General features: G+C 41.7%; 1 protein-coding gene across 3 annotated transcripts in view; it reads right to left on the bottom strand.

Moving 5' to 3' along the window:
* PTPRG (protein tyrosine phosphatase receptor type G) overlaps positions 1-27,795 on the bottom strand; it is a 418,432-nt gene that overhangs the window by 18,622 nt on the left and 372,015 nt on the right. For all 3 annotated transcript variants that reach the window (XM_087744487.1, XM_087744488.1, XM_087744489.1), the window contains 6 exons: positions 25,934-26,025; positions 13,170-13,261; positions 2,646-2,742; positions 873-955; positions 513-647; positions 145-279 (listed from right to left, as the gene is read on the bottom strand). In XM_087744487.1, coding sequence (XP_087600613.1) covers positions 145-279; positions 513-647; positions 873-955; positions 2,646-2,742; positions 13,170-13,261; positions 25,934-26,025 — 634 coding nt within the window. The remainder of the gene's footprint in view (positions 1-144; positions 280-512; positions 648-872; positions 956-2,645; positions 2,743-13,169; positions 13,262-25,933; positions 26,026-27,795) is intronic.

The following is a 27,795-nucleotide window of genomic DNA, read 5'->3' as shown; positions in this document are numbered from 1 at the left end:
TTGTAATCCTGGCTTTGCTTACTTATTTCCCATCCACCTGCTACTTCAAGTTGCCTGTGCAAATGCTGAGTTTTGCTCCTGCGTGCCTTGCATCCCACAGAAGCCAACAGGCATCTGGATGAGAACCGTGAAGGCTTTACTCACCTTTTTCATCTTTGTGTTCCTGACTGTGAAGCGGCGCACAGTGTAGCAGGCGTGAATGTTTGTGCTCTTCAGTGTGACGATGATGTTGCCATACTCCTCGCTGTTCTCTGACGGCCAGTACTGATCACATTTCCTCTGAACAAAGACATAGTTGGGTGGGTTGGCTAAGGGTTTGAGCTGCTTCTTTATATTTGTGTTTAGAGCTTTTTAAAAAAGTAAAATAATCACTAGCTATGTATCCCTCTGTTATGTTATTTCTGTATTATAGATCAATATATATAATCCCAAACCATTTAAAAACAAATTTTGCCCACGTGATTCGGGGAGGTGGTACTGAGCAACTGCTAAGAAACTAGAAAATCTCTTACTCTTCCTTTTTCAACAAGGTTTGTGATCATGACAATGATTCCAGTATTTTGTTCCCAAATCATCCTCCAGAAATCTTCAAAGGTAGACTTTAAAGGTCCCTGGGTAGCAATGTAGGCTTTTGCTTTGTTGTAACCCTTCAAAGAAAACCATAATGCCGAGTGAGATGAAAGCAATATCGTGGCAAACATTAATATTTTAAAGGTAACAAAGAAAGGTGCCTTTCTCATTCAGAATAGCGAGGAGTTTGTAGCAAAATTAGCAGGTGAAGTTGGAAAACACGACCACTTCACAAGTGGCAATACTTCCTCCTTGTGGAAGGATTCAGAGTTAGAGAAGAAAAAACAATTCAAACAACTTACATCGACATAATTAGCATTAATGTAGTCACTGTGCTTAGAATCTTTTCCTGGTAAAGGCCTTAGCTTCACCCTGCTGTGATCATCTGCAGGATAAAAACAGAACAGAGAAGCATTAAGAAAACACAGTGCAGAATTGCAAGTAAAGATCCCATCTCCTAGGTATTGGAGTAGCCCTTATTAATACACAGAACAAATTGGCCTTGGATTGGAGTCAGGGGGGTCGTGTGAGTATCTGTTCTTGGTCATCTGCTCATGGTAGCAGGTCCTCAGGCTTCGCATCCCTTAAAGTACATGGTTCGTGCTGGGAAAGCTTCTCTTTAAAGGGCACTGGAGCCTCAGGAGCACGATCTCTAGGATCATCTACATCACACAGCGTAGCGCGATTCAAAGAGCCAGGGCACCCCGCTGGGCTGTGTAACACCATGCGGAGACACCGGCTCAGCTCTCGCCAGCAGTAAAGCTGCCTTTGCTTGGCTTGGTGTCCGAGCTCGTTATCCTCCACTTGGTGCTGGGCTCAGAGTGCATGTCCTCACTCCTTCACCACCCTCATCACCCCAAGAGGAGAGACGTTAGGTCATGCTCTTTAGCTCCTCTTTTTGTTCCACCCAAACGCTTGACTTCGGCTTAAATCAGAAAAAACTTGCAGTCCTCCTGCTCCTAGGCAGCATCATTGGGCTGGGTGGCGCTTCCAACGCATGCAGAGATGAGACACGTGGGCTAACTTTAAGCATGAAGAATCTGGTTTCAGTTGCCTTCCTTGAGCACCAATGGAGAGAGCGAGAGAGCGAGAGAGAGAGAGAGAGAGAGGTTCCTCCAGGGGCAATCTGGAGGACTGGAGTGCCTGCTCCAATTCTCCTCCAACAGTACTTCTCTCTCTGTGCCTAGAGGGACCAGACATCTATGTCTAAAATCAGAGTCGGGACAACCACAATGAATCCCCTTGCCCAAGGCCACACAGCAAGTCTTTTACAGGTCTGGGAACTGGTCCTCAACCGGCACCTTGACTACTTCTGAGAAGGTGTTAGACATGCATTTCCTTCCTATGCCGTCAAAACCTTTCAAGATTTATTGCAATGTTTACGAATATGGTGAACTTTTTATCAGCAGCTCTCCATCTTTGCTCCTAAACCACAGTGACTGCTGCGTCTGCCAATCGTTCCACATCAGAGAACGATACGGAAAAAGTTACCGCATTTCCATCCCAGACCTGCAATAATCTGCATTCTAGAGCAGAGTCCAGATTTGCAGTTCTCAGAGGAATACAGGCAAAGCCTGCGCTGTGCTACAGAGATCACTGTTTGTCCAAGTCGTACACACAGCTGAAGCAGTTTGAAATACAGCAGATACACTCTGTAAGATTTAGCACCTTTGGGATTATAAGGGAATCCCAGGGATCATCAATAAAACTCTTTGCTCCACCACGCACTTCCCTTAGGCCAGTTTTCAGACATTAGCAGGCAGAAGAGCTCTGATCATCAATTTATCCCAGTTATTCCTCCACAAAATTTCATACCAAACTGATACTTCTAAAACTACACTTGGACCATCAAACTGCAAAATATTTTAAAACAAAAGCTGGAGAGAAATCCTGGCCCTGGAGAAGTCAAAACATCCACTGCCTTTAGTAGGGAAATGATCTCCCAGCCACCCTTTCACATGTTTATTAATTACCGTGCAATAACGTAACTGGAAGCCACCTGCCTTTTCCAGTCACACACAGACACGCTGTGAGAGAAGAGTGCCTTTTTGGGTTGATTCATTGGGCTTACTTACAGGCTAGGATGTTGATGTATCTGTTCTTGTGCTTGTTGTCGGGGTGGTTGGAATGCTCTGCAGTGATGTTCATGTCGGCCGTACAGCGCTGCACTTCCTAGGCATAGAAATCATTCAAATGGAAAATGCGTCAGTCCAAAAAATTTAAGCTTTATCTCCTTTTGCAACGGCTTACAGAAATCATGTTTAAAATATCGATATCTTAATTGCTGGATTGAACACAGAGTCCTTCAGTATTTCCCTGTATGACATGGTCTGCTTAAACTGAGCCGTGTTGGCTGCTGCCTGGTGTGTGGTTATGCTCCTCTCCACAGACCTGGTGACAGACGCACTTTGGATGCCCTGAGGGCTGACTGTCCCCTCTGGCCAGCAGTCCGTCCGTCTTCTGGACTGCCTCTCCTGTGATGCCCCACTCTGTCCCCTCTTGGGAAGGGAAGCCAGAGTCCCTCAAAGGCAAGAGCAGCCACTGCAGTGTAAGAAACCAAGCACAAAAACCACTTCAACAGAAGCCTTTGACCACTGGACAACTTATCTGCTTATAACCTCTCAAAACAGGGTTTCTGACATTTAAGTTTGGCACTGACCTTTTGTTAGTCCTCTGCAGAGAGATGCCTTTTATAAAATATAAATAAAATAGATCTCTGAAGATAACAGCGAGTGCTTTAAATACCACTGCTTGGACACTGATTAACAGCCCACGGTATAGTGAAAAAGATTGGACCCATGTATATATACATTTACAAAGCAGAAAGAGGCCAGGCTTGCCAAGGTGTTCCTGAAGCTAGAGATGCAGAGTTCTGTCCAGTTGAGGCTGTAGGTTAGATACCTAATTCCCATTGATTTTTTTTTTGTTCTTAACCTACCCCTTACTTACACTGTCCAACAACAGAATACAGGGCTATTGAAATGGGGCAATGGAGGGTCTTTTCTCTGACCCTAGAGAAAAGCAGCTCTTCCCCTTGGCCAGACTGTCCTAGAGAGTTACGTACTTCAGAGACTGTCTTGCAAACTGAATCGCCAAAACTGATGTGCGATACCACCTCCAAGATAATTTTTTTTTTAATCTATTTAACCACAATCTTCCTGAAAAAGCTAACCCCCTTTTTATCACCAGCATAAATATTCTTAGTTTAAAAACACATTTTTTAAAAAATATATCAATGTTTGGAGTTTACAAAGTTGTGGAAGAGACTATATTTATTCAAATCTTTTGCGAGTCCCAGAAATTGCACCAAACAGAACCAATTTCCCGCAAGGATATACAGGGAAGTGCCAAATTACTTTGTGCTTCAGGCTTTAAAAACAACAGTATACAACCTGCCTAAGAGGGAAAGTCATTAGGAGCTCACAGCTGCTACAAAGATCACGAGCTAAGTGACAGAGAAAAATTATCAAGAGAAATGCTATACAAACAGCAGATGTAACAGAGTTCAGCATTATGCAGACATTTCACAAAGGACTTGCGTAGCAATTTTGGTATCTTCCCCAGCATTTACATTTTAAAAGCGCAAAGTATAGTAAAACCTTGAACGTTTTACAGCTTTTATATCCACAAGACACTCCCAAATAACAATTGCCTCTCTCTCTCTCCCCTTGCCCTCTCCATAGGGAGAAACGTACTACATTCAAGGAGATGAGCTGAGCAAAGACAAAGAGAAATAAAGCAAAACTCTCAGCTGGCCCGAATAGAATTTTCATAGTTCCATTTCTATCACAGAAATAAAAAAAAGATTATAAAAAAAAGATTAAAGCGTGCACTTCCCCTAATTCTGCCTGTCAGCTCCAGTAAGCAAGGGACTTCTGATTACACAATGGGCAGGATCAGTTCAGCCTAAGTCATAACTGAAAAAGCAGCATCACTTACATGTTAGAATGATTTAATGTAATTTCGTTTTACCTTTTTTTGCATTTAGAAATCACATAACATCACTGCTGTACCATTGTAGGTCACTCCTGAAAAATATCCCCCCGCTCCTGAAAAGCCTCACGTCAAACTCTACATCCCTGCATCACTACAAAATTCTTTTTAGAAGTTATTAGCATTGAAATATTTATGCCAAATGCTGTAGAATTTAATACAGATGAATCCAATAAGGTTCTGTGGAGAATACTCTAAAAAGTTATAGAATTTAATAGGGAATTACCTCCCTGCTAAGGAATTTTCTCTGACAGTTTAAATACTACATAGTAAATGTATCACTTTCTATTAAATTCTATAGGATTTTTCCATAAGGGAATTGTTAGTGAGGTTAATCATTTTAATTAACCTTTTTATGTTGATGCTGACTGTTTTCTCAACTGTACATGTTCCCAGCTGGCCAATATAAAGTTAATAGAAGAAGAAGATTAAGCTAAGACGGTGAAAAACACAGCAAGGGAAAAGAAGGTCTGACGCTGTGAGAGCTGATCATCTGAAAATGGCTTTTCTTAACACATAACATTCTAAATGATTTTTTATACTCTGCAAAGCTGCTGTAATGGTGGATTCCTATGTCTGCACACTGCAAAAGCATAGCAAAAGGAGACCGTTCAAGAAAAGCTTCCCCCTTGCCAACGTGCCTCAACTGTTTTTGTCTTTTTCAAAAGCAATGTAGAACGATAAAAGGCCATTTTGCCTTCAGCTCCCCCCTCCCCGACCCCCGCCCGTCCAGGACACAACCAATGCTTTGGAACGTTGAAGATGTCCACCAAGAAGGAGCCTGAGGACACCCTCCAGCTCTGGGTGGGCCACTGACAACGCTTGGCTGTGCCGCACGGACAGATCAGGTTGAGAGCAGAGGGTGGTTATCCGTGCTCTCTTACCCTCCTACATTCATCTCTCCAAATTCTAGTAGCAAATTACTAAACCACAGGCTCACCCCACCAGACAGTAAGGCATAAGTTAACATTCCTTTGTTATTAAACTCAAGGTGGTTGTCTTTCATCAATGCACAAAATGCTGCAAGAAGACAAGACCAGTTGCAGCCTGTTATCTCTGCCTCTGTTCAGAGTATTATTTACCCTTTGGCAGAAGAGGACAGCCCGGTGTTAATAAATATCACCCTGGAGAAAGTTCCAAATCATCTTAATTATGCCATTCTACCACATTTATGTATATTACATATTTACTTTCCCAGCATTTTCTGTTGCTTATGCAATGAACACCCTGGGATTTCTAAATCTTATTGGCTACCAAGTTCGCATTTAAAACATCACTTAAATCTTACTGACTACCAAATTCGCATTTAAAACATCACCATGATTATATTATTACAACTTAAGTTTGCAGGCAGGACACCAGGTTGGGTCTGATACCAGGCTGCTCGTTGCAGCCTAAACAAACTCCTCTCCAATTAGCACGAAACTGCTGCTGGCACCTTGGAGAAGGACAGATAGTGTCCATATCGCCACATCCATAATTCATCCACAAACCTTTCAGCTCTAGTCTTTTCTTTGGCTTTCCTTAATCCCGCTTAGTCTCTTCCACTGCCGGCTGGCTAGCACACTGCTGCTCTTCATGTTTAACTTTGCAGAACACATTACTGTCCAAAGATGAATGGATACAGGCTCTTATTCTGTCCTTTCAACTTATCATTGACAACCCACGAAACCAAAGTACATGGTTTCAATTGACCGTTAGTTACTGTAAAAAGTGTTCTAGTCTATGCTATTATGGCTAATTTACCTTTTAATTATATTGTCCATGCTAATGCTAATTGGAATTTGATACACCCAGGTTTAACGACCCATTTTCATTGCCTTTTTGAAACAAGTTACAGATTAGTTTCTTCTAAACTTCAAAGAATTTCCATTTAAGTGTAAAATCAAACTGCTCCAGTGTCTTGCTGGCAATGTAAGGTTCTGAGCAAGGATTTTTGCTATAGTGACTGAGCAGGAACTCGGTCCCTTGATTTGGCCTTATGCAGTGCTGCTGCTGTTTCCCATTATTTCGGTCTGATGTCCTAACAGGGGCTGAACTGTGAAAGCCTATGAATAGTAATGAGGAGGAATCACGAACAAAGAAAAGATCCTAATCTGAAGGACTAAATTAGAGAACATCCATAGCTCTGTTTTGATATTATTGTGATATTTTTCAGCGTGAAAGCAGCTAGTTCATCCACCCCTAAAATAATTGTTGATTATTTTAATCCCAAATTAGAGAATTCTGTGGTAGTGCTCTTGCTGTTTGCTGTATCTCAGCAAACATGAAGACAGCATACCAGCAGAGACAGCAGATAGTATTTGAAGGTATCCCACAGGAATAGTGTAGATTTTTGTGATAATTTAGCACTAGTATAAACTCTCCGATGGCACTCAAGAGAGAGGTGAGCTAGGGACAGCCTAGAAAGAAGGGGAAAATAAACAAACCAAAAGGACTCAACACAGGAATAACAGTGGAGGAATCATGAATAGATGGCTAAAAGTTCACGTAAATGAATGAGAGAGGAGAGGATGGGGGAGGACCATTTGCTTGCGATGTCCTGCCCTTCATTAGGCAGAGAGGTATCAGAGCCTGCCTGAAACCTTGCATTGCCTGTGTGGGGCTATGGCTCCTCCGAGCGGGGCTTCCAGGCAGAAACTCTGGGTATGGCTGTGATACTATGGTTAGTAACAGAAAGCCCAGATATCTGAACTTCTTTTATTGCTTCTCTTCAACTTTAACTCTTAATTCACAATGCCAATTCCTTCGGGTAGGTCAAGCGGTGAGATAAGAACGAAGAACTCCAGGAAGACCCTCTTCTGCAGCAATCCTTCCTCCGCCAGCTTCACAGTGCTGCTTCCCTTTGGTATCAGTACAGCAACACACAGGTGGAAAATACCTCTAATTATGGCAGTTTTGGGCCAGGGTTATAAAACATTTCCCAGTGCAGTAATGTCTGCTAGCAGCATGCTTTTGAAATGGCATCTTTCTACTGTCAAATTCCTTGGTGTAGATGCAGTTATAAACATGTGTCTGGTGTAAGCTGTGTCTAATCTGTAAGGGATGCCAGTATAACTACACAGTGTTTTTAGTGTCTCAACAAATGTGCAAAGTGCAGCGTTATCTGTCTTCAATGCAGCCCTTCGCTCGAGAGTAACATTCTGAGGTCACCGGTTAAAAAGAGCTAGTGACCCCTGCCCCAAGCAGCAGCAACCACGAGAATAACGTTAGCAAATCCCTGCCACATCGCTGAAGATATAGATTTATGTTATTTTCTTACATTTCAGGACATTTAGAAGAAGGTGCCACTGGAGTATAAAGATATTTTCAATTTATGTGATGAGAGAGCTAGACAGCCTGCCTCCAAGTTCAGCGAGCCTGCTCAGACTCCAAATTGGCAATGAATCATTACACTCACACGGCCACAGGCAGAAGAGGTCTGCGGAGATTGCATTCACCCACTCTAATCGCTCCCACAGCAGCACTGGCCAACCCACTCCAGAATTAGGAAGGAGGGAAATAAAACTGCCTGACCTCAGAAATCCAAATACTGCATTATACTCTAAAAATTCATAGTTAGCTTTGGGGATGGAGGGTGATTTCTTGGCTTAGTGTTCCTTTCTTAGAGCAAAAGGAGACGACTACTCAAAAAACTTACCGTGTTATTCCAGTAACCAGCCAGGGGGAGGGAGTGAAAAGCTTTACCGTGGGAGGTGGCACTTCACACTCTTTTTGATACAAGTATTTGGAGGGCACATGCCCTATACAGTCAGGCTATCAGGGGAATAGGAGATGACAGATGTGACGTCAGTTTGTAAAATGAGATCCAGAAGAGATTTCAGGCACTACAGCCCACTAAATCTGACTTCTCTGTGGGGCAAACTGCTAGACGCTGTAATAAATAGCAGAGCTAGTGAATACCTCTAACACACTGTGAAGAGGTCCCTGAAGAAGTCCATAGGTAAGAACAGTCTGTAAGAGAACAGTGCATTTGGATTTCCATAATGTTTGCGAAATGCCTCTCAGAAAACGTTACTTTAAAAACTGATCTGTCTTGGAGCAAAAGGAAAAGTCACCCTGTATACCAACAGTTTAAAGGTGGGACTCACTGCCCAGGTGTTCAGATCTCACCAGTGGGACCTTACGGGGACCTAATCTACTCATAAATGGACTGCAGAAGAGACAAAGTGTGTTTATGATACAACATTATTCAGGATAATTAGAACAAAAGCTGTTTGTGAAGGGAAGCAATCTTGCAATACTGAGTGACTGAGTGATAAAATGGCAAATGAAATTCAATGTTGATAAATGCAAAGTGATGTACTTGGGAAAAACAACCCTAACTATACATACATACTGACAGGTTCCCAATTTGCTATTGCCATTCAGTGACGAGACCTTGGGGTCACAGCTGATAGTTTTCTGGAGGTGTCAGATGAGTGCTCGGTAGTTGTTAAAAAACAAATAGTATGTTAGGAAAGAGGAATGTAATAGAAAACCAAACAGAAAACATCACTGTGCTCCCGCAGAATTCTGCAGTAAACCCACTCATTAAATACTGTGCACAGTTTTGGCCTTCCCATCTCAAAAAGGATATGGTAAAGGAAGGAAAAAAGGTAGAGAGAGAACAAGTCAACATAAGTCTAGAATGGCTTCCTCAAACAAACAAATTAAATAGTTTAGACTTCTTCAGATTTGAAAACAGATGATTAAGGGGCAATATGAGGGAGGCAGACAGAATCATCTGAGGCATTTAAGTGAACAGGTATGTACTTTGTAATGCAAAAATGAGGAGGCACCAAGAAAGGTTATTAGGCATGAGTTAAAAGCAAAAGGAAGTCTTTTTTTGTGGAACAAATTGTAGAATTCATTGCCATGGGATGCTTTGGACAGCAGAAGTCTAAAAGTGTTCAAGAGACCATTAGACATTTGTGGAAGAAAGATCTATCAAAGTCTATTAAACATAATGATGCCAGGAAAATCTCTGGCTAGACAAGGAGTAGATATAATCTCTGGCTCAGGAAGCCTCTCAATCTCTGCTCAGTCTTGCCGCCAAGCCCTGCCCCAGTGCTGCCCTGTAAAAATGTGGTACTTCACCCTGTATGCCACAGCAAGAGGGTGCTGGAGCTGCCCGCGTGCAAGGCAAAAAACCTCCTTGAAATTTTTCAGTACTAGGTTGAACAAGTTCCAAGATGGAATACAAAGAGTTATATCAGAGACCAGCACTGGCGATGCAGGATTGTGGACTTTATTTTAAAAAGCTATTTGTTGTTCGGTATTAAATTGGGCCTTATATTTCTAGTTTATATCAAAAACTGAAAATTCATAGGACTCAAAGGAAATCTTAACAATTCTGTATATACAAGAAAGCCCAGCTATCACCAGACAATAAAGCTGGCTACTTGCATTATGATTACCCAAAGGGAATAAGGATTCATTTTGGATGTACTTTCTAAGGAAAGATTCGTGACTTCAAAGTCCTTTTTTCCTCTGCACATAAAACGCTTCCTAAGCACATTCACAAAATATTTAGCTGTAATTACAGCTCGTTTTTAGAGGAGGAGGGAGTAGTCACACAATTGACTTTCAAAGGAATCTTCTTCATGTAAAAACCAACTCAATACAATGCCACAACATGCTGCCAAAAACACCAGAAGAGACACCAAAACCTAACAACAAACAAATGGAGAATGTTTACCTTCTACATTGGGCAGAGTATGTGTGTGCCTAGCTTAGTCTTTCCTTTCACAGGTTCCACCATAAAACCTCCTGCCACAGAAATTTCTGAAGAGATTTTTGATCCTTTTATCCTTTAAAAAAAATCCCATGCGCTGGCTATCTTTGGGAAGATTTATTTATTCCGTAGTATTGATCACATTTTTTCAGCATTTCCTTGCCATCTTCTTCTCTCTTCCTTTTAGATGTAAAAAGCATATTTTTTGTAAAAAGCCCATATGACTGCAGAACCCAATACCTTTTTTCAGAAGTTCCCCAGGCATGAAGGGGTTGGAGGTACATCATTGATGCATACTGCCCAGTCCCTCAGCATGTGATCTAGATCGGGTATCAGCACAAAATCCTATTTTTGCTAAAGCAGCAAGACCTCGTGATGAGAAGTTCATGCTGCTTTTATGTTGTTTTGTGCAAGAATGGTAATAGTTGCCCATGGCAGAAAGTTAGAGAGGTGTGGGCAGACAGTAACTGGTCCCGGATGAAGTCTACTGGCACAGTGGCAACTTGCTAACTTATTTGAATGAAATCTGAGCGTGCATTATGAATTTGCACCCACCCTGCACTTAGCATGATGGGGCTGTGCACCCAAGGCTAGCAGCCCTGTAACACCAGATTTTCTGTTTCAGCTGGAATCCTACTGTTTCTCCATAAAACATTAGCTAATTCTTCAATCTAGCTGGCAGATTCAATTCCAGCACATACACCATGGCTGGATCTGAGTGGACGTGAGAAGTTACACCACTAGCACTTCCAATAGCTGCTGTATAAACGTAACCTCAGGCTCCTCTATCCCTCAGCCACTTTCAAAACTGGGATTCTGATTCTGACTCAGTTTAGGCACTTGAGAAACATTCTACCTACAGGGTCTGTGAAAAAAACTGGGTTTCACTCTTCTGTCCCATCCCTGTGAACCATAAGGAAGATCATCAGGCCCACAGGGCATCAGCAGGGCAGAACATAAGCAATGAAAGGGAGCCGGATCGTTTATCCCAGGCAGTGATTGTCTTGTTCCTACTCCTTCTCCTTACTCTAGGAAAAGATTTCATTTACTCTTTAGGAAGCCGAGACCTCAGCTACGGAGAAATACATCTGGAGTAGCTATACTGACTTCAAAGGAGATGCTCCAAATTTTAAGCCAGCACGGAGAACAGAATTTGGTGTGTGCAGTGCAGTTGGAGGAGTTTAACTTCCCTTCAGAGGGGACCCCGTGCTCTCCAGAAGAGGACTAATTGGCCAAAGCCATCTCTCTGACTGGCTGCCACGGCGTGGCACTCGCAGCAGGGAGCTTCAGAAGGAAGGGAAAAAATAGGGCTATTAGAGCAGTGTTTTTCTTCGCTAAAACACGGGCAGAAGGTGTCCAACATTTGTTAATAGCAGTGATTTTGCGACAGCTGAAGCAAAGCCTGCTTAAAGTCAGACCAAGTTTACAGATGTGTTGCTGATTATTTTGAATAATTAAATGGTGTAAAACCCAGCTGTGATGAATAGCACTGGGGTCGCAATTCATAAATAATTGAGAAGAGTGAGTTGCATTTGATCATCCTGATCAAATTCTACTCTCTGGTGAATAAATGTTTGTCCTGAATACCATCAACATTGTTAAATGCCTCAATATTCCTGCTCAGCCAGCCAGCCAGCAGTCAATTGAACTAAATCACTTTAACACCTTACACATTTGCCTTCCTCATGAATACAAAACGTTTCTAACTTACACAATGGTTTTTGGGCATCAGACAAAGCAGCCACTCTTTATAGACAGTAACCAAACAGCAACAATAAATGTTTTAAATGATCCCATTAAAAACAATTCCTGCATACAGTCTTGTCTTTACTGCAGTAAGTGAAGAAGTTGTAGATATTAGGCCACCTATTTTGGTTCACTGCCTTGTTTGTAAGCAGAGCTGCCTCTCTGATTCACATGCAGCACACAAACACACCTCCTTTTGCTGGTAGGGACACCAGCAGCATAGCTCCATGCAATTCCTGGGGCTCCTCCTGCTTCTCAACACTTCCAAAAGTTCAGCAGTGACTGTGATTAGGTTGAATGAAATAAATGCCTTAAAACTAGTCAGAGGATACCGACTTGAGCTTATTAGGGCATGACTCTGCAGCCCATTCTCATACTGTGTGATGTTTACCATGCTTACACAATATAGGTTTGGTAACCCAGAGGTGGAAAACTACTTTCACTTCATTGGAATTACCTCCAATTTACAGCAGATTTACAGGTCAGAATCTGTCCTAAACAGGTAACAAGATGCAAAATTTAAAATAGTCATATTAGGTAAATACTACCAACTAAATCCTGAAGCCTTTCTCCTTGGTTTTACTGGAACAAAATAACCGATGACTTCAACAGCAATCTTTCCTGGCTGAACAGAGGATGAACAAGGACTCTAGGAACTGACCCATAGTTTGGGTTTTCATAAAAGACCAAATTCTACTACTCTTACTCATAGTGAGCACTACTTTATTCCTTTTGGGCTACTCAAGGGGTACGTGACTTCTCAGTGTGACTAAGAGGAGCAAATTCTGGGCCAACAAGAGTAAAATAAGATGCAGATTATAAGAAAAGCCTGGAGTTAAAAACAACCGCTTGTATGTTCATGTCATTCCTGGGGGCCTGCAGGCAGCTTTTGCTATTTAATAAAAACCTAGGAGGGTCCCCCCTTAAAGGCACTAAATCTGTGGTGGTTTGAATTATCTGTAAATGTCCAGTTCCCCATTGCTCATACCTGGTGGCAATGGTATTTCCTTATTTCTTCTGATACATTGGAGCATTGCATTTACCTGACATGACAGCATCACACAGATGTCGCATGGTCCTTAAGTATTAATACACAATTAACTTTAGGAAAACAACATTTTATTGGTGGATTATTAAACCGTACCTCAAAGTCTTCGGAGAACCCATGCTGGTTATTAGAATACAGCTCACTGATGTGTTTAACGAACTGCTTGACTGGAATTGCTTCCATATCATCTGTAGAAAAAAAGAGGCATTCAGAGTTGCTATTTGTCGCATACATAAAACTTCAGCTACAAACTCAGGAGAGAAAGTCTTCACTCAATATCACTTAGATCTGAGTTCCCAGAGGCACAGCTAGTTCAATATGTGATAATAAGAAATCTTGATGAATCTGGCCAATTTTGAGGTAAACTCTTCATATTATATTTCTAATTCTAAGTACTGCAGTTATGAATACTGAGAGTGTATTCCCCACGATGATAATTTACAAAGTCCAATTGAAGTTCAAGGATCATTTAGTTCTTGTTTGCAGTTTGAAGATGGCTGTGGATGGGATGAAGAGGCCTCCTCTCTTTCCACATTGTATAAAAAGAAGAGACTCAAAATATGAAAGTACAGTTGACAATTGCCCCCAGTAATTTTCTACCAGACTGAGCAGAGACACAGGCTTTTCTCCTGAAAGTTATTAACTTTTTTCTTTTTACACAACGATGTCAAATCCAAATGGACTTATCATGAAACTGTCTCTGAGCAAAAGAACAGGCAACACAACACCCACACTAATTTGAGTTCTCTCTCATGCCAGACACTATTCATAACATTGAATATGTATTCCACTGGACCATTTGTTCTTGCTCAGCACAGTGCAAATTCTACCCAATATACCAATAAATCACCCGCCGACGTTTTCTTAAAAGAAAGAAGTCAAAGGCTTGAATTGAATTAAAGACAAACAAGACTGTTTCGAGCACCCGGGACTCCGGACAGATTCTAATAAAGCTGGAGTGTAGGATGGCTGCCTTATTTCTCTCTCTTTCGCTCTCTCAAAAAAAGGCCTAGATGTTGTTATAACCACCACTGCAGTTGGTAGAAACACTGTGCTTGCCAAGATTCATTAGTTAATATTTTCAGTCTGGCATTTAGAAAACCTAAATTGCTATACAACTGTGATTACTTTCAGCATGTGAAATAATCTATTGCCTGATGGCTACCATTGTCTGATTGCATGATTTTATGGCGATACTCTGGTATTTATATATTCCATTTAATATTCTTCTGAAGATCGCATCCAGTTTATGTTTACTCCCAGTAATTCAGCGGTGTATTTTTGCTCCCATTTAGCAGCCATATGGTTTGGTGCTACAGCTGCATTATAATCTAGATTCTTTTCCTTTTAAACATCTACATTATGATAGAAAAAATCCAAATATTTCTACAGATACTTAGCAAAATTTAACGATAAATAAATAGATGTGACATTTACTGTATTCATAGTGAAAGATCTTTGGCAGCTAAAACCTCTAAGCTGTCACATATGCTTTTCTTAGCAAAGGGTATGAAGATCTGTATGTGCAAATGAGGTTCTACTTTGGCAAGAATTTTATAGATCCCTGACAATCTGATTTCTTTCCATCTGATGGCAGTTAATATTGACCATGTCATTACTTCTCTACTCTTATTTTATCAGGTAACGCTCTAAGGTGGCTTTTTGCATCTATTGACGTTTTCAGGTCTCAATCAGCTCTCTTCTATTTTATTTACAAGAGCCAATTGTTAAAGATGTATTTGCAATCTGATCACCTCCCAGTATAGTAATGCTACTTTAATTAACCACATGCTCATTTACTGAATAATACAGAATTCAAAATATTTGACAAGTGTATGCTTATCTTAGCAAGAAGCTGCAGCATGCAGAAATGCTGGTACTTTACAATATTTAAGTGATAACATTTATTCCATGTAGTATTGAGAACATCATCATCTCATAACAACATTTGTATTAATGTTTTTGCAGCCAAGACGCTTGAAGGGAATGATCTATAGGAACAGCAGTCAATAGCGAGAGCCTGTAAAACAATCTTTCCTCTCCTGAAAAGTAACCCACGCATCCTAGATTTCCTTGAAAATAACTTGTGCTATGATAGCAATTTCACATGCTCTCACAAGAAAAGTTCCATAGTTATCATTTGTTTTTTTTCTTGAGTAGTCTAGCTCAGCTGAGACCAACCGAGATCAAGGATTCACTGCAGCAGACCTGTGTGTCCAATTTAATTTTGCAGAAGGCAGAATTTAATTTTAATTGTGATCTGTGAGCCAAAAAATACATTAGAGATAACGTGCTCTCTGGTCCATTGAACTCCCACCAATTTCAAGGATGGGTCTGCACCAGAGATCCATGGCAAAATATGGCTAGTTTTCTTTTTATCATCACCACTGCACGGTGGCAGTATGTCTCCACCTTTATAGCCACTGCTAATTCACTTCTCTGTTGTTCACGATCCTTTATTGTTTCTCTTCCCTTTTTCTCTTCTGCATTTTCACTTCTGATTCCCTCCAGAAGCCTTAACCCAATGCAGTTTCTTACCCTATTTGATAACATGGGCAACAATTAAACATTAAATAAATTAAATTGGAAATACTGTTGACATATGAGCTCACTGCATGAGAGGGAGCTTATACTGCTGAAGCTGCCCCTAAACTCAGGAAAACCATGTTGGAGCAAATGTGATTGTTTCATATTAGGAAGATTAAAATCAGAACCACAACCATTAGAAACTCAGAAAAAAAGCTTATGATTTCCAGCTTTGAAATTGCTGGGATAACATGGTCCTGTGGACGTGGGACTGTGCAAGATCTGGCAGCTACTGGGCAGAAGCCAGGCGGAGGCCACCCCTTGAGGGACATGCACAGCCCGGAGAGGACAGGCAACCTGCAGCTGGGCAGGACGGGGCTGCTCCCCAGCTGCACGCCCGGCTTGCCCCCTGCTGAGAGCCACAAGGAAGGAGCTGTAGGTAAGATATAGTCTATTACACTAACCAATGGAACAGAAAAGTGTTAAAGCAATTTGGGCCTGTATTTTTCTATCCATGACCTCCAACTCCAAACTCCCACCCAGGAACACAAATTACTTTAGCTGGGTCTATGCATGCTTAGCCATGGGCAGCTTGCCAGACCTCTGGTAAAATATGTACTCATATACTCAGCACTCTTGAATGATACCTGCTCTGATGTTATCTGAAGATGGCTGCGACCTTCTCTAAGAAAACCAACAGATGTAGCTAGATGCACAGAATATGCTTTTCCTTGCACTATCGTCAGTCCAAAGGCTTTGGTTAAGCCTTCTTTCCATCTTAAGACAAATAGACTTCAATGACTATAATTCTTTTAGTCGATTGAAGAGATTAATGGAATCCTATAATGGCTAATTAGGAGCTCTCACAGTCATCCTGCGCATATTCCCTTTTGCACCATATACTTTCTCCCATCCAGAAGCTAGAGTGACATTTGATATTGTCAGTATGATGCTTACATTTTGCAAGACCTACACATTATTCAAAGAGAAGAGGGAAATGTTTTAATAACATACCTTCACCTCTAACACCGCAGATATAATTACAGCTCTGTCTAGCTTGGGTTTAGCCATCTGTTTTATCGGTGTCAATACAGTGATTCTGGATTTACATCACTACAAAATATGAACTGAATCTGGCACCATACCAACGTACAAACCCTTTGTGTTATGTAGAGAAAGAAGTAATCTTAGATGGACAGGGCCAAAGGTCTCTAGAACTTTAAAATAATTGTATATATTTTTATTATTGTAAATAATATAACTTACAATAATATTCCTTATAATCAAACACTACTGAAGCTGACAGGTGGGGGTATGTTTAATTACTATGCTAGATATTTAACACTTTGATGGAGTTCCCATCTTCACTTGCTTGTCCAAGACAAGCGTCTGAGAGGAGTATCAAAAAACCAAAACCGAACGGGACCACAATGGAGCTCATTTTCTGCCACAAAGGGAGAATGCCAAGCAGAAAGTCAAGTTTGTTTAAAAAAATTATAGAAGAGGAAAACCTTCACTTAGACCTCATTTTCTAAGAAATGGCAATTGACAATGCAGAATACTTAATACATTCCTTCAGAAGACAGCCACCTTCAAAGGAAGCCCAAAATGTATAGAAGCAATCAAGTTAGAACAGGGTTACATTTAAAGTTTGGATAATTAGTAATCCTACCAGGAAGGATTCTTCCCTCTCTCCCACTTAATAAGGTGCCTTTGTAATGTTAAAGCAATAGGGGCCAATTTCACAAGAAAAATGGGATATCGTATCAGAGGTGGCATTTCCACATAATAAGATCTCAGATTCATTTTGATTCATTTACAGCCCGAGAGCTCACTGGATAGTTTAGTGGCATTGGATTGGAATAGATGGTTTTGGGTCAGGAATTAATCCAGAAGGTCAAACCCAAAGTGCTTCCTCATATTACCTTTGTCTAGTTTGGAGTTTTGGTGTTTCTGAAGACCAGATGTTTGACACACATGAAGAAATCTTGGTAAGAAAATTCTCCCATGTCTTTCATTCTGTTTGTAAATGCTTTCTGTTTTCCAGCTATTATCTTACCCACTCTACTAAATCCAATATACTCCTTGTATTTTATGCCTTACTTTTAATGTGAAAGCTTATTCCATTTGTTTGTTAGTCACTGCACTTCAGTCTCTCATTTGCAAAGCCACCTGGATTCATGTGCCATAGCTGTCACGTGGCTTGGCCCATCTGCTCCAACAGCAGCCACTTACTGCACTGCTCAGCAACCCCCTGCCATCCCTTGCATCTCAGAAGCACCTCCATCAATTCTCAGCGTGCCCTTCACAGCTGGCTTCAGCCAAAGGACGAGGGGATTCTCCCACTCCCTTCTCCCTGCCTGCGGGGCTGAGCAGTGAACTGAATCAGCCTGCTGATCTGGCTGATGACTGTAAGAAAGGATTAATTGATTTGTGGGGAAGGGGAAGAAGGATTAGTTGTCAGTGGGGTAGATGGGTTGATCCTACTCATTAGCATGAAGAATTAGCGAAGTGACAGGGAAACTGCCCTTTCTGAAGGCAGCACAAACCTAACCTGGCTTATGACAATCATGAAACCAGTGACATTGCTAGTGACATTAATCCTGGAGAATCCACTCTCAATAGCGTATCCTCACAGTTCTCATCTTCTGCAAAAAAGTTTTCCTGATTAGAAAGAAATATCTACTAGCAGGATCATAGTAGGACTGAATTTGACCTCTTAACTCACTGAAAAATAACATATCTGACAAATGGTTTCCCATATCCATAGCAAACAGGCACCTTTCTGTTCCCAGCAGCACTCAACCCTGGGATGTCAATTCATCTTCCACCCCCTTATTCTCCACTGCTGGAGAGAACATTGAATGCAATCCCAGGATTTTTTTTTTTACATTTATTTTACTGTTAACCACATTCAGTGGGGTTTATAGGTTTGTATTTTTTACAAAGAGGGGTGGAAAAAATCTGCAAGCGGCTGGAATACCTAGCATCAATATTCAGGATGCATATTACTTAAAAGTGAGTCTAACAGCCATTCCATAAGCTACGATATGTATCAGAGTGAAGGCTGCACAGCTATAGCAAAAGCTTGCCTTCACATGCAGCACTGCAGCAGAAGTAACCATGTGGAGCGCAATTCCAACAGATTCATTTCCACAATGAGCAACGGGGCGCTCGTAGCACAGATTTAAATAGGATCTATGCAACTGTACCACGCAATATGAGAGTGCACACAACACACTACTAAATGAGGATGTAAAGCCCAAATATGTATTTGGTCTGTCTCCAGAAGAGTGGCTGATCATACAGAATATTGCAAGGATTAATAGCACACCCTTGGGTAAAATTCTGCCTCAGTAGAGGTTATTGAAAAACTCGTATCAATTCCACTGAGGTCAGGTGTCCCGCTCTACAGAGAAGCTTAGACAAAAACCTCTGAACCTACAGACTGAGCGTATACTCCAAATTGCACACGCTTACAGGGACCAGAACCTTCACATGCAGCTCAAATTTTGGCACTGATTGAATTCGAAACGTTTGAGCAGGCAACTCCACAGCCAGGTCCTGCCCCAACTCACGTGAATACTGGACTCCACGAGTAATTCCGCACGTAAAAAAGGGCGGTGCCCAGCTTTCTTCAAACCATTTTAGATTTAATGCATTTGAATTATACATATTTATATAGTCAGAGCCTTTAATTCTGCAGTATACTGGCCTTCCTTGCTTAACTATTTAAAATAAGAATGCAACTGAAGCCATTGTATTTCATTTGGAATAATTAATTTTGCTGACTGATCACATTGCTTGCTGTATAAAAAATGGCCAGAAATACATGAACAGTTTTATTTGTATAACATGAGTATCAATTAATTTATGATAAAACAGTCATTAAAAACCTCTGAATATTGAGAAGGTGCCTGCTTTCTGTGGAGATCATATCTGCATAAATACTAAAAAGGCAATATAGTAGGTTTCATTCTAGGAGATCAAACTACCTGCTGAAGACCTTTAAGGCTGGCGTCCTCCTGAAGTCACTGACCTCAGTAATTCAGACAAATTATAAATTAAAATAAATTAAGATCGATAATAAATTACTAAGGGTTGATTATTGGGGACACTAATCCTCATTAATGCTCACATTTTTTGTAATCATGTGTTTATGAAGTACCGTTTCTAATAAAAAACGCCTTTCAAAGTGAAAAGGCATGGAAAACACTTTGAATACATTTGGAAGTCCTGGATAGGTGGGCACGTTGAAAGAAAAACACAGAAGTCCTTTCAGCAAGATAATTACTATCTTTTTTTTATAGTCAAGTCAAATGAACACAAGGGCAGGTTTCTGATAAAGGGGAGACACATGAAAAAGCAGAATATGAAAAATCACCTGTGTAATATTGTAGCTACATTCATCTCTTGCTTCAAGATTTAATCTACTGCAATGCTATTAGCCATGTGTCAGTCAGGAATATAAAGATGTTACTGATAAAATTTTATATGTGTCAAAATAAGAGCTCAGTTTAAATCTGCTTGTACAAATCTTAGATTAGGTTATCATTAATTATAAATGTAATAGCAATACACTTCTTCCCTTTAAGCAAAAAACCAATTTCAGTCCAAGAGAATGAAATAATGTGAATTTTCCCTTAGCACAGACATTAAACATGATCTTATTTGGTATTGCCTGCTAAGGAACACAATTTTAATCTCACACATTTCCATCCTCAGGTCTCAGTCGTGCCATCAATTACATACATGCCTTACATTTAAGCACATGGAGGTTCAACTCCAGGGCTCTGCATCCCGGTGTGACAGCTCTTAGAAAAGGATCTATCCGCATTTCATGTGGCCACCATGAAAACATGTTTTTGGGTGATTTAGCCAACTTGCGAAGCCTCCATTACAAGTACCGTGATTAGATATCATACCATAAATTCTCCAGTGTACTGCAGGAGCAGGGTTGGTAGCAGAGAAAAAGGAAGGTGGATGTTCCCTAAAATACCTTGATATTTTCTTGGCTTCAGAGGACAGCTGTGTTTGCAATATTGCATTCATGAATTTAATTGAAGCTGAAGATAGGTACAATTCACAATATGGTGCTGGAACATAAATCCGCAGGGAGCAGAAAGCAGAAATAAAGTCTTAAACAGCTGAGGAGCACTACCTCAGTGCGCAGTGAAGAGCTTCATGCCCTTGAGAAATAAGTCCTCAGCTGCAGTTAGCACTTTTCCCTGTACCTCGCCAGTCTCTAGCAGAGAGGATCACTGTGCGCTCTAGCGGCCACAGACGTGTCCTGGTGCTCTCCTCTTCAGCTCTTGGGATGCAACTTGAGACAGCTACATCTTAGCAGAAAACAGTAAGGTACCAAGCCTCTGTTGGGAACCTGCAGTTTCCTTGTCAAATGAGATACCTCTTGTTGCAGTCTCTTAATAGAAACAATTTGTCACAGAGTGGATGCAGATATCAGAAGACATGAAGATATCAGAAGTGCAGGAGCTGAGCTTGTAGAAAACACATCAAGTCTAACCACTGATGCTCGTCAGGAAAGGTTCAAGGCAACCATGGTTATTGAAGGAATAAGGAAGAAGGTTTCAAAATTCTGCAGAGATTTAACAGAAGCTAAGAGTTAATAAGATGGACTCTTGATGGGACTCTTCCTTGTAACCATGAGAAGACAGAGGGAAATGAAGGAGGGTCATGGCTGCACTGGCCTTCACACCCTCACCTGACTGCATGAGGTGGTCAAGACACCTTTCACTGCAACATACTTGGCTACTCCGCTACTTCCTGGGCTCACACACCCACAGTGAGTCATTCTTGAAGAAGCACAAGAACGCTTCTCCGTCAGATTCTGCCACTAGTTATTTTAAACACACTATTCATAAACTCCAATATGAGTTAAAAATTAATTTACTGCCATTTAAACCTAAAACTGCATGCACCTTGATCCAAGAACTGGGAAGTGCTCCTTAGTCTTGTAGTCTAGACACAGCTGAAATGACTGGCATCACATCTGAGACATTTTACTTATATTAAAAATGGTGAAAGACATCTGGAATAATATGCTAAATGAATCAGCTGCATCGGCCAGCCATTGTGTTCTTTATGAGCCATGTTTCTCTGGACTGTGGTCAAGACTACACAGAGTTTTGAGTTTTGCTATAGGGTCAAGCCTCAACTATCTCTGTACTGATCTCACAACAAGTCCTGCTGACATCAATGCCACAGCGTCCGTTGTGCCCGTGGGCTGGGCACGGAACCAGTAAAGCCACAGCAAGCTCCAGAACAATGCATCACCCAACAGCAGAAAAGCTCTGAAACAAAGGATGGGAGGAGGAAGGTAGAAGTGGAATTTGTGCTAGTTCCACTATTTGACGATATCCAAGTTGCACAGAGGCGCACTTCTTCACTGCTGTCATGGAGCAGGTCTTGCGATGAGAACAAAGGAAAACTGATGGGGATGCATTTTGTTTTGCAGTGCTGAAAACATACAGGTCTGTAGCTATGACGCTGCTGTTATTCTTACTTATCCAACACCACTGAAAAGGATGAAGCCCAGAAACATTTTAACCAGATACTGACCCAGCTATGGAAAAAAAAAAAACAACCCCAAACAGGAACAGGAGCTGGTTTGCTGAGAAAGAGATCTTGCCAAGATCAAATGTTATAGTGAAGAGATCCAGGCAAAGATGATATGGACTTGGCCAAAATTCACTTAGTGTGGAGGCAAAGAGAGAAGATATGGAGAAATAATTTTGTTGGGCTGAATGGCAGGGGAGTTTCAGAAATCTGCCATTGATTACAGATGCATTACTGTCAGGCACAAGGCTTATGTGAGTTTAGATTTATACCTCAGTTGTAATATCCACTGGGTGACTCAGTTAATGATATCTCCTTTGTCCTGTGTTTCTCTAGATCAAGCAGTGCAGATAATTATGAATAATGATAATGATTTGGGCCTCAGAGCAAATTTGCACAGATAAGCACACGCCTATGGGTGATGTGGCTTCATGCACAATAATTAAGCACGTACGCCATGGGAAGTGAAATAGAAAATGGGTAAAATCATTCCTTTACAAGAAGATTGTTTTAGATTTTGGACCTGAAAAATTATACTGTGTGCCTATTGCAGGTAGCTGGCAGATTGATTTTAGAGTTCATAGACCTGAGAAAACAGAGGGTTTGCCTAAACAAGAGCAGAATGTGGCGCAGAAATAAACACAAAAGCTACCTGTGAGCATGCCGACACGTCACGGAGCAGAGCGGTGGCATGCAGAGAGCCCAGAGCCCGCCTCTGAATCCTCTCGAGCTGCATCAGGACGTCGCTGCGCCTCGCTCCCAGACACCTGGCAGAGCCACCCCACACCTGGGCCAGGACCAGCCAACCCAAACCCGCTCAGCTTCCTCCGACCGGCAGCTCGCTGCATGCTGTAGATGGGCCCTGGCAAATCTACTAAATGCCTTCAGACACGCTGCTCTGAATTGCCATCAGTGTGGCTGCTTGCACATAATTGAGAGTAGAAGTTGGTCTATTGAATTGTAGGAGGTAGATGCATGGTTCCGCAGGGATCTATTCAAATATCTTTTGTAAGGATAGGGTTTCACAAGTTAACAAGGTTACTTTGAAAAACTTGCTTTTGTGAAAATGCCACTTATATTTTGCTTCTAGGATCAACACGGCAAGTAAGATTTTCTCACACTCGCTGGCAGCTTCCAGAGGAAAAGTTCAGAGGCTTATCATTTCATCAGTTGCAATCAGTTCAAAAGAGAGTTTTGTCATTTAATGTTTTTAAGGCATTTCAGTGGGCTGCCTATGTGGGAGCAGTGGCTGACGTCAGAGGAGAGTGTCATTTAGCAACTGGGGGAAAACAGGCCTCTTCTACATCTCCAAACAAGGAAAATATTTAGGAGAGCTTCAAGATCTTTTCAGGCAGTGTCTCCCATCTTTGGAAAAAGCCAACATAGCTGCAATTTATCTCTACTAACTTTGAGCCTCATTACAGACTCCCTATACAGGTAATAGTTAATACACACAGAGAGGCACTTCCAGAGGGTGATTTGGCTTTTGATGGCCTTGTCAGTGCCAAGATCTTCAAGTTCATCAGTTCATTCTCTCTTAAGACCTTCGGGGCATGATTCAGCTTCAGATTAAGGCATCTCCATTTGGATGTCTGTATGCAGGTGTCTAAATGTCCATTACATCGACAAAAATCCTGACATTAGATTGGGAATTTGAGGGCTGGATTCACCTTTGCATCCAACTAGACTAAACTTCTGCCTAAGGCCCAGTTCTTCACATGCCTTAGAGCTCATCAGCAGTCCTTGCAGATTTTTAACTACAAAGCTTCTCGAGGGGTCTTGCAGCATTTGCTCAGCAGGTGCCTTCATCTGCAGTGCCCATTATCAGGGGTGAGCAGCTCTTCCTTAGCGTTACTGAACCTGAGCAGACCACAGTGTGCGCTGCAGCGATGGTTGCGTCATGTCAATCCCAAAGCTGCTGTGGTTCAACAGCTTGGCTTGCTCTAGTCATGGGAAGATGTTCCCAAAAGGCAGTGTTCTGTTCTCAGCCGCTTGTTGTTACATGCTAGAATGGCTGCTGGAGAACCATTAGTGTACGTGCTGGCCTTACAGTACCTGCCACCTGAACAGTTTTAATGGAGCTTCTTCAGCCTATATTACAATTTATATGAATGCCGCCCGGTCTTTAATGGACTAACCATCAAAACATCCCTGTGAAATAGGGAAGTACCACTGTCTCAACAGCACAGATCACAGCGTAAAAAGATGGAGCTTTCTGCTGGTTTCTTTATCTAAGAAAAATTTGCCTCAATTACAGTAAAAAAACCTATACATTGGCCAAAGAGACTTCCCTCTGAGAGGAAAATTTCTCTCCTCCCACTGCCTTGTGCTTGTAATCCCCCGGGTTTTGACACTGCTTTGCGCAGAGTGCTGGTTAGCCCACCCTCCCGTCCTCACAAGCTCTAAGGAGGTATCACACGAGAGTGGGCACGGTGGGACCACAAAACTGACTGCCAAAAGCAGCCCCAACAGGGAAGTGCTCCGCCTGGTTTGAGAGCAGGAAGAACAGAGTTCTCCAGCTATCTAGGTTCTTTTGTGAAAACTCATCGCAGGTCGTGTAAGACTGAAAGCTCCTGTCTAGTGTTGCCCTAAAGGAGAAGGAGGAGAAGGGTGGCTCCTTGCTAAGGAAGTGAAGTGGCCGGGACGTGCATCTTAGTCTGCCACAGAAAGGAGAGGAGATGACAGCATGTTTTCTTTTATTTTCAGTGGCACAGCATCAGACTGCAAGGCCTAACATTTTCTGTAGGCATGTCATAGCTAACCTTTCATATTAGTTCCCATGGGTATTTTGAAAGACTCTAGAAAGGATAGTCACACATCTACTGAATAAAATCAAGGAAAATGTAACTGGATTCTTTCATTTTTCTAGGACACGTGTTTCTTCAGTGGCTCAGAGACGGCTTTGAGTGCTTTTTGGTAAAATGAATCTAATTAGCTGCAGATTGAATCCTAGGCCAACGGCACACATTACAGAGTACGACAAGGAAACTTAAAACACCTTGAAGCGACAAGTACTAGTATTTGACAGACTGAGGTCAATAAAACATTTTGGGTATCTTAATTCTGCCTGTGAAACTGAGCAACATCAAACAAAGCAGTGGCTGCAAAGGCCGCTGTAACACCAAGCTGCTCTCTGTCATCACTGCTTAAAGGGAGCTGGATCCTGCACTTAATAATTCCCAGGGGAAAGGCCTCATGAAGAGAGAACAGCACTAAACTCTGCTTCCAGCTTCGCTCTCAGTATAGCTTAGAGGAGAATTTGACCTTTGGTAACTTGATTAATACCAAGTTAACAGATGGCTTTGGACTTTATTTGAGATTGTTTGCTTATCCCTGTGTCTTGCTTTCCTCCCCGAGAGCCAGCAGACACCACCTCTGCACACGCTGAAAGCGGGGGGCAAGTCCCCCGGTCGCGAGAGAGCAGTGGAGCTGCATATCCCTCATCCTCAACCTGCCCTGATGGAGCAGCTGGTTTCACCCTGGATGCAATGTCTTAGTGTTTTTAAGAAGCATTGCTCATGTTTTTGACATTTTACAAAGGTTATTCTGAAATTTCTATTAAAACAACGTGGGAGAGGTGCCTATGGAAAAATACAGCATTGGCACTCAGAGCCCCATTATAAAACATCTTAAATTAAATGAAGCAGCACTGATATAACAAATTTCTACCAAAACCCCAGGATGTATCACAAGCATAACCTTCTCTTCTTTATGTAATTAAAACAGACTCCAAGTAGCATAGATTAAGCCCGTCTTACCTGGAATAGGTATAATGGGAATACTTTCATTGGGAACCACACGGGGGGAACTGCTGTCCTCCACATAGAAATGGGCAGTCTGAAAACACTTTCTGTTAAAGGAAAAAGAAAAAAAATAGATTCAGGGTGTGAAAAACTGCCCTCTGAAAAAATAGCTGAAAACTTTTGCGCATGTTCTGCTTCTTCATTTCCGTTCCATACTTTCAGATGTTATAGTTTTAAAACATCGATGCGTGAAAACATATGTGCGTTTTCTACAATTACAATCCTAATTCCAGATTCTGGTGTGCTCTAATTCATCGACATCTGACATCCACCCATCATAAATGCCTCTGTATATTATTGCTAAGTACTACTGAATATGAAATTATACTCAGAAAAGTTAGTGCTTGCAAAACAGGTTTCAAATACATCATTCAGAAAGAAACTCTGCACACAAGAAACACATTCAGCATACAGTTCAAGCCAAAATCCACCCAAGACACTAGCATTTCCAGGGAAAATACACTTACTGTAAAAGTTTCTGCTGTGTAACAGCTGACAGAGAGTAATACAGCATCTGTAACTGCTGCACGTCATGATGTTCTGCTATGAAAGTTATCCTTCAAACATTACGGTTTTTTGTTTGTTTCTTAACACTAGAGCCAAATAACCCTCATCCCATCCGCCTCCTGCAAACTTGTATTACATATGCTGCTACAGAAAAATGCAGTAGACACTTAGCTTGGGCCCCAGGACTCGTCTCTGAAAAGGCCTATAAAGAATAGGAGAACTTAAATCCACCTGACTCTTTTTTACCTGTATTTAATGCAAAGCAGAGAGCACAAGCTGGTCATCACAGAAAAGGTACTGAGCAGAATAACATCAAGAGATCCAAGGAGACTCTGCATGGCGATGTTAAGTGAGGCAGGGTTTTCCAACACCAGCGTCACTGCTCATTGCTGACTTAATGAGCTGCTTGAGGCTGGAACTGAATATTTAATGAGTCTTGCTTGGTGTGAGCAGCTATTGTGGCAGGAGAAGGGTCTGCTCTCATCTGTCGGGGCGCTCAACAATAGCTTCCCATTGCAGAAAGATCCCCCTCATTGCAGCCCTTAATGAACTGCTCCTCAACACCTGGGCAAAGTTTGCAAGCGGCCTCGTGAGCTGTGCCTTTTGCCAAGTTGCCGGTTCCTTTGCCGAAACATATTTGCACGTAGTGGCTTATAAGTTTCTGCCTTGCAGTCTGCTCCTCTGTAATTCGGGCATTGTGCTCGCATAGAGAGCCCACTCCGCAGAGCCGGCTTTGCTGACTTTGTCCAAGTAATTTGTGCTCCCTTTGTTTTCAACAGCCGTAGATGCCAGAGAGCAAACAAGTCACCGAAAATCAAACCACTCTCCTAGGCAAAACCAGAACCTAAAATAATCATGGGTGCTTGCTTTCTATACATTTGTACTTTCTCCTGCACAGCCACAGTGCTTTATAATGCAAGCACATGCTACGGCAGCACAAGTACAACTTAAGACAATACAGAAGCAGGAGAGAGCGGATTTCACAGCATGGAATAATTGTCTCGGAGCAGCTTTCTATTTTCAGGCACGATGTCTTGCATTGTGCTGAAGTTATTTATTTAGCGAGTATGCTTTTGTTAAGGAACACCATAAGGTGAATTCACACACGCGGATGCAAGATGCGCAATAGTCTCACAGCATTTCAAAACATCGGTTGAACTCCCCCCACCCTACTTGCTCCCTGTTCTCATTTTTTTTTTGGCAGCCTTTATTTTGGACAATGCACACCCTGGGGGCATGCAGCAGAATAAATCAGTCACACATAAAGAAGAAACTATGAATATGAAACAGGCAAAATGTTCCTGATTTTG

The sequence above is a fragment of the Nipponia nippon genome, unplaced genomic scaffold (assembly GCF_047370975.1).
Source record: "Nipponia nippon isolate SJK-2023a ecotype South Korea unplaced genomic scaffold, ASM4737097v1 scaffold_9, whole genome shotgun sequence".
NCBI classification, from domain to species: Eukaryota; Metazoa; Chordata; class Aves; order Pelecaniformes; family Threskiornithidae; genus Nipponia; species Nipponia nippon.
This window is presented reverse-complemented; position numbering and strand designations above follow the sequence as displayed.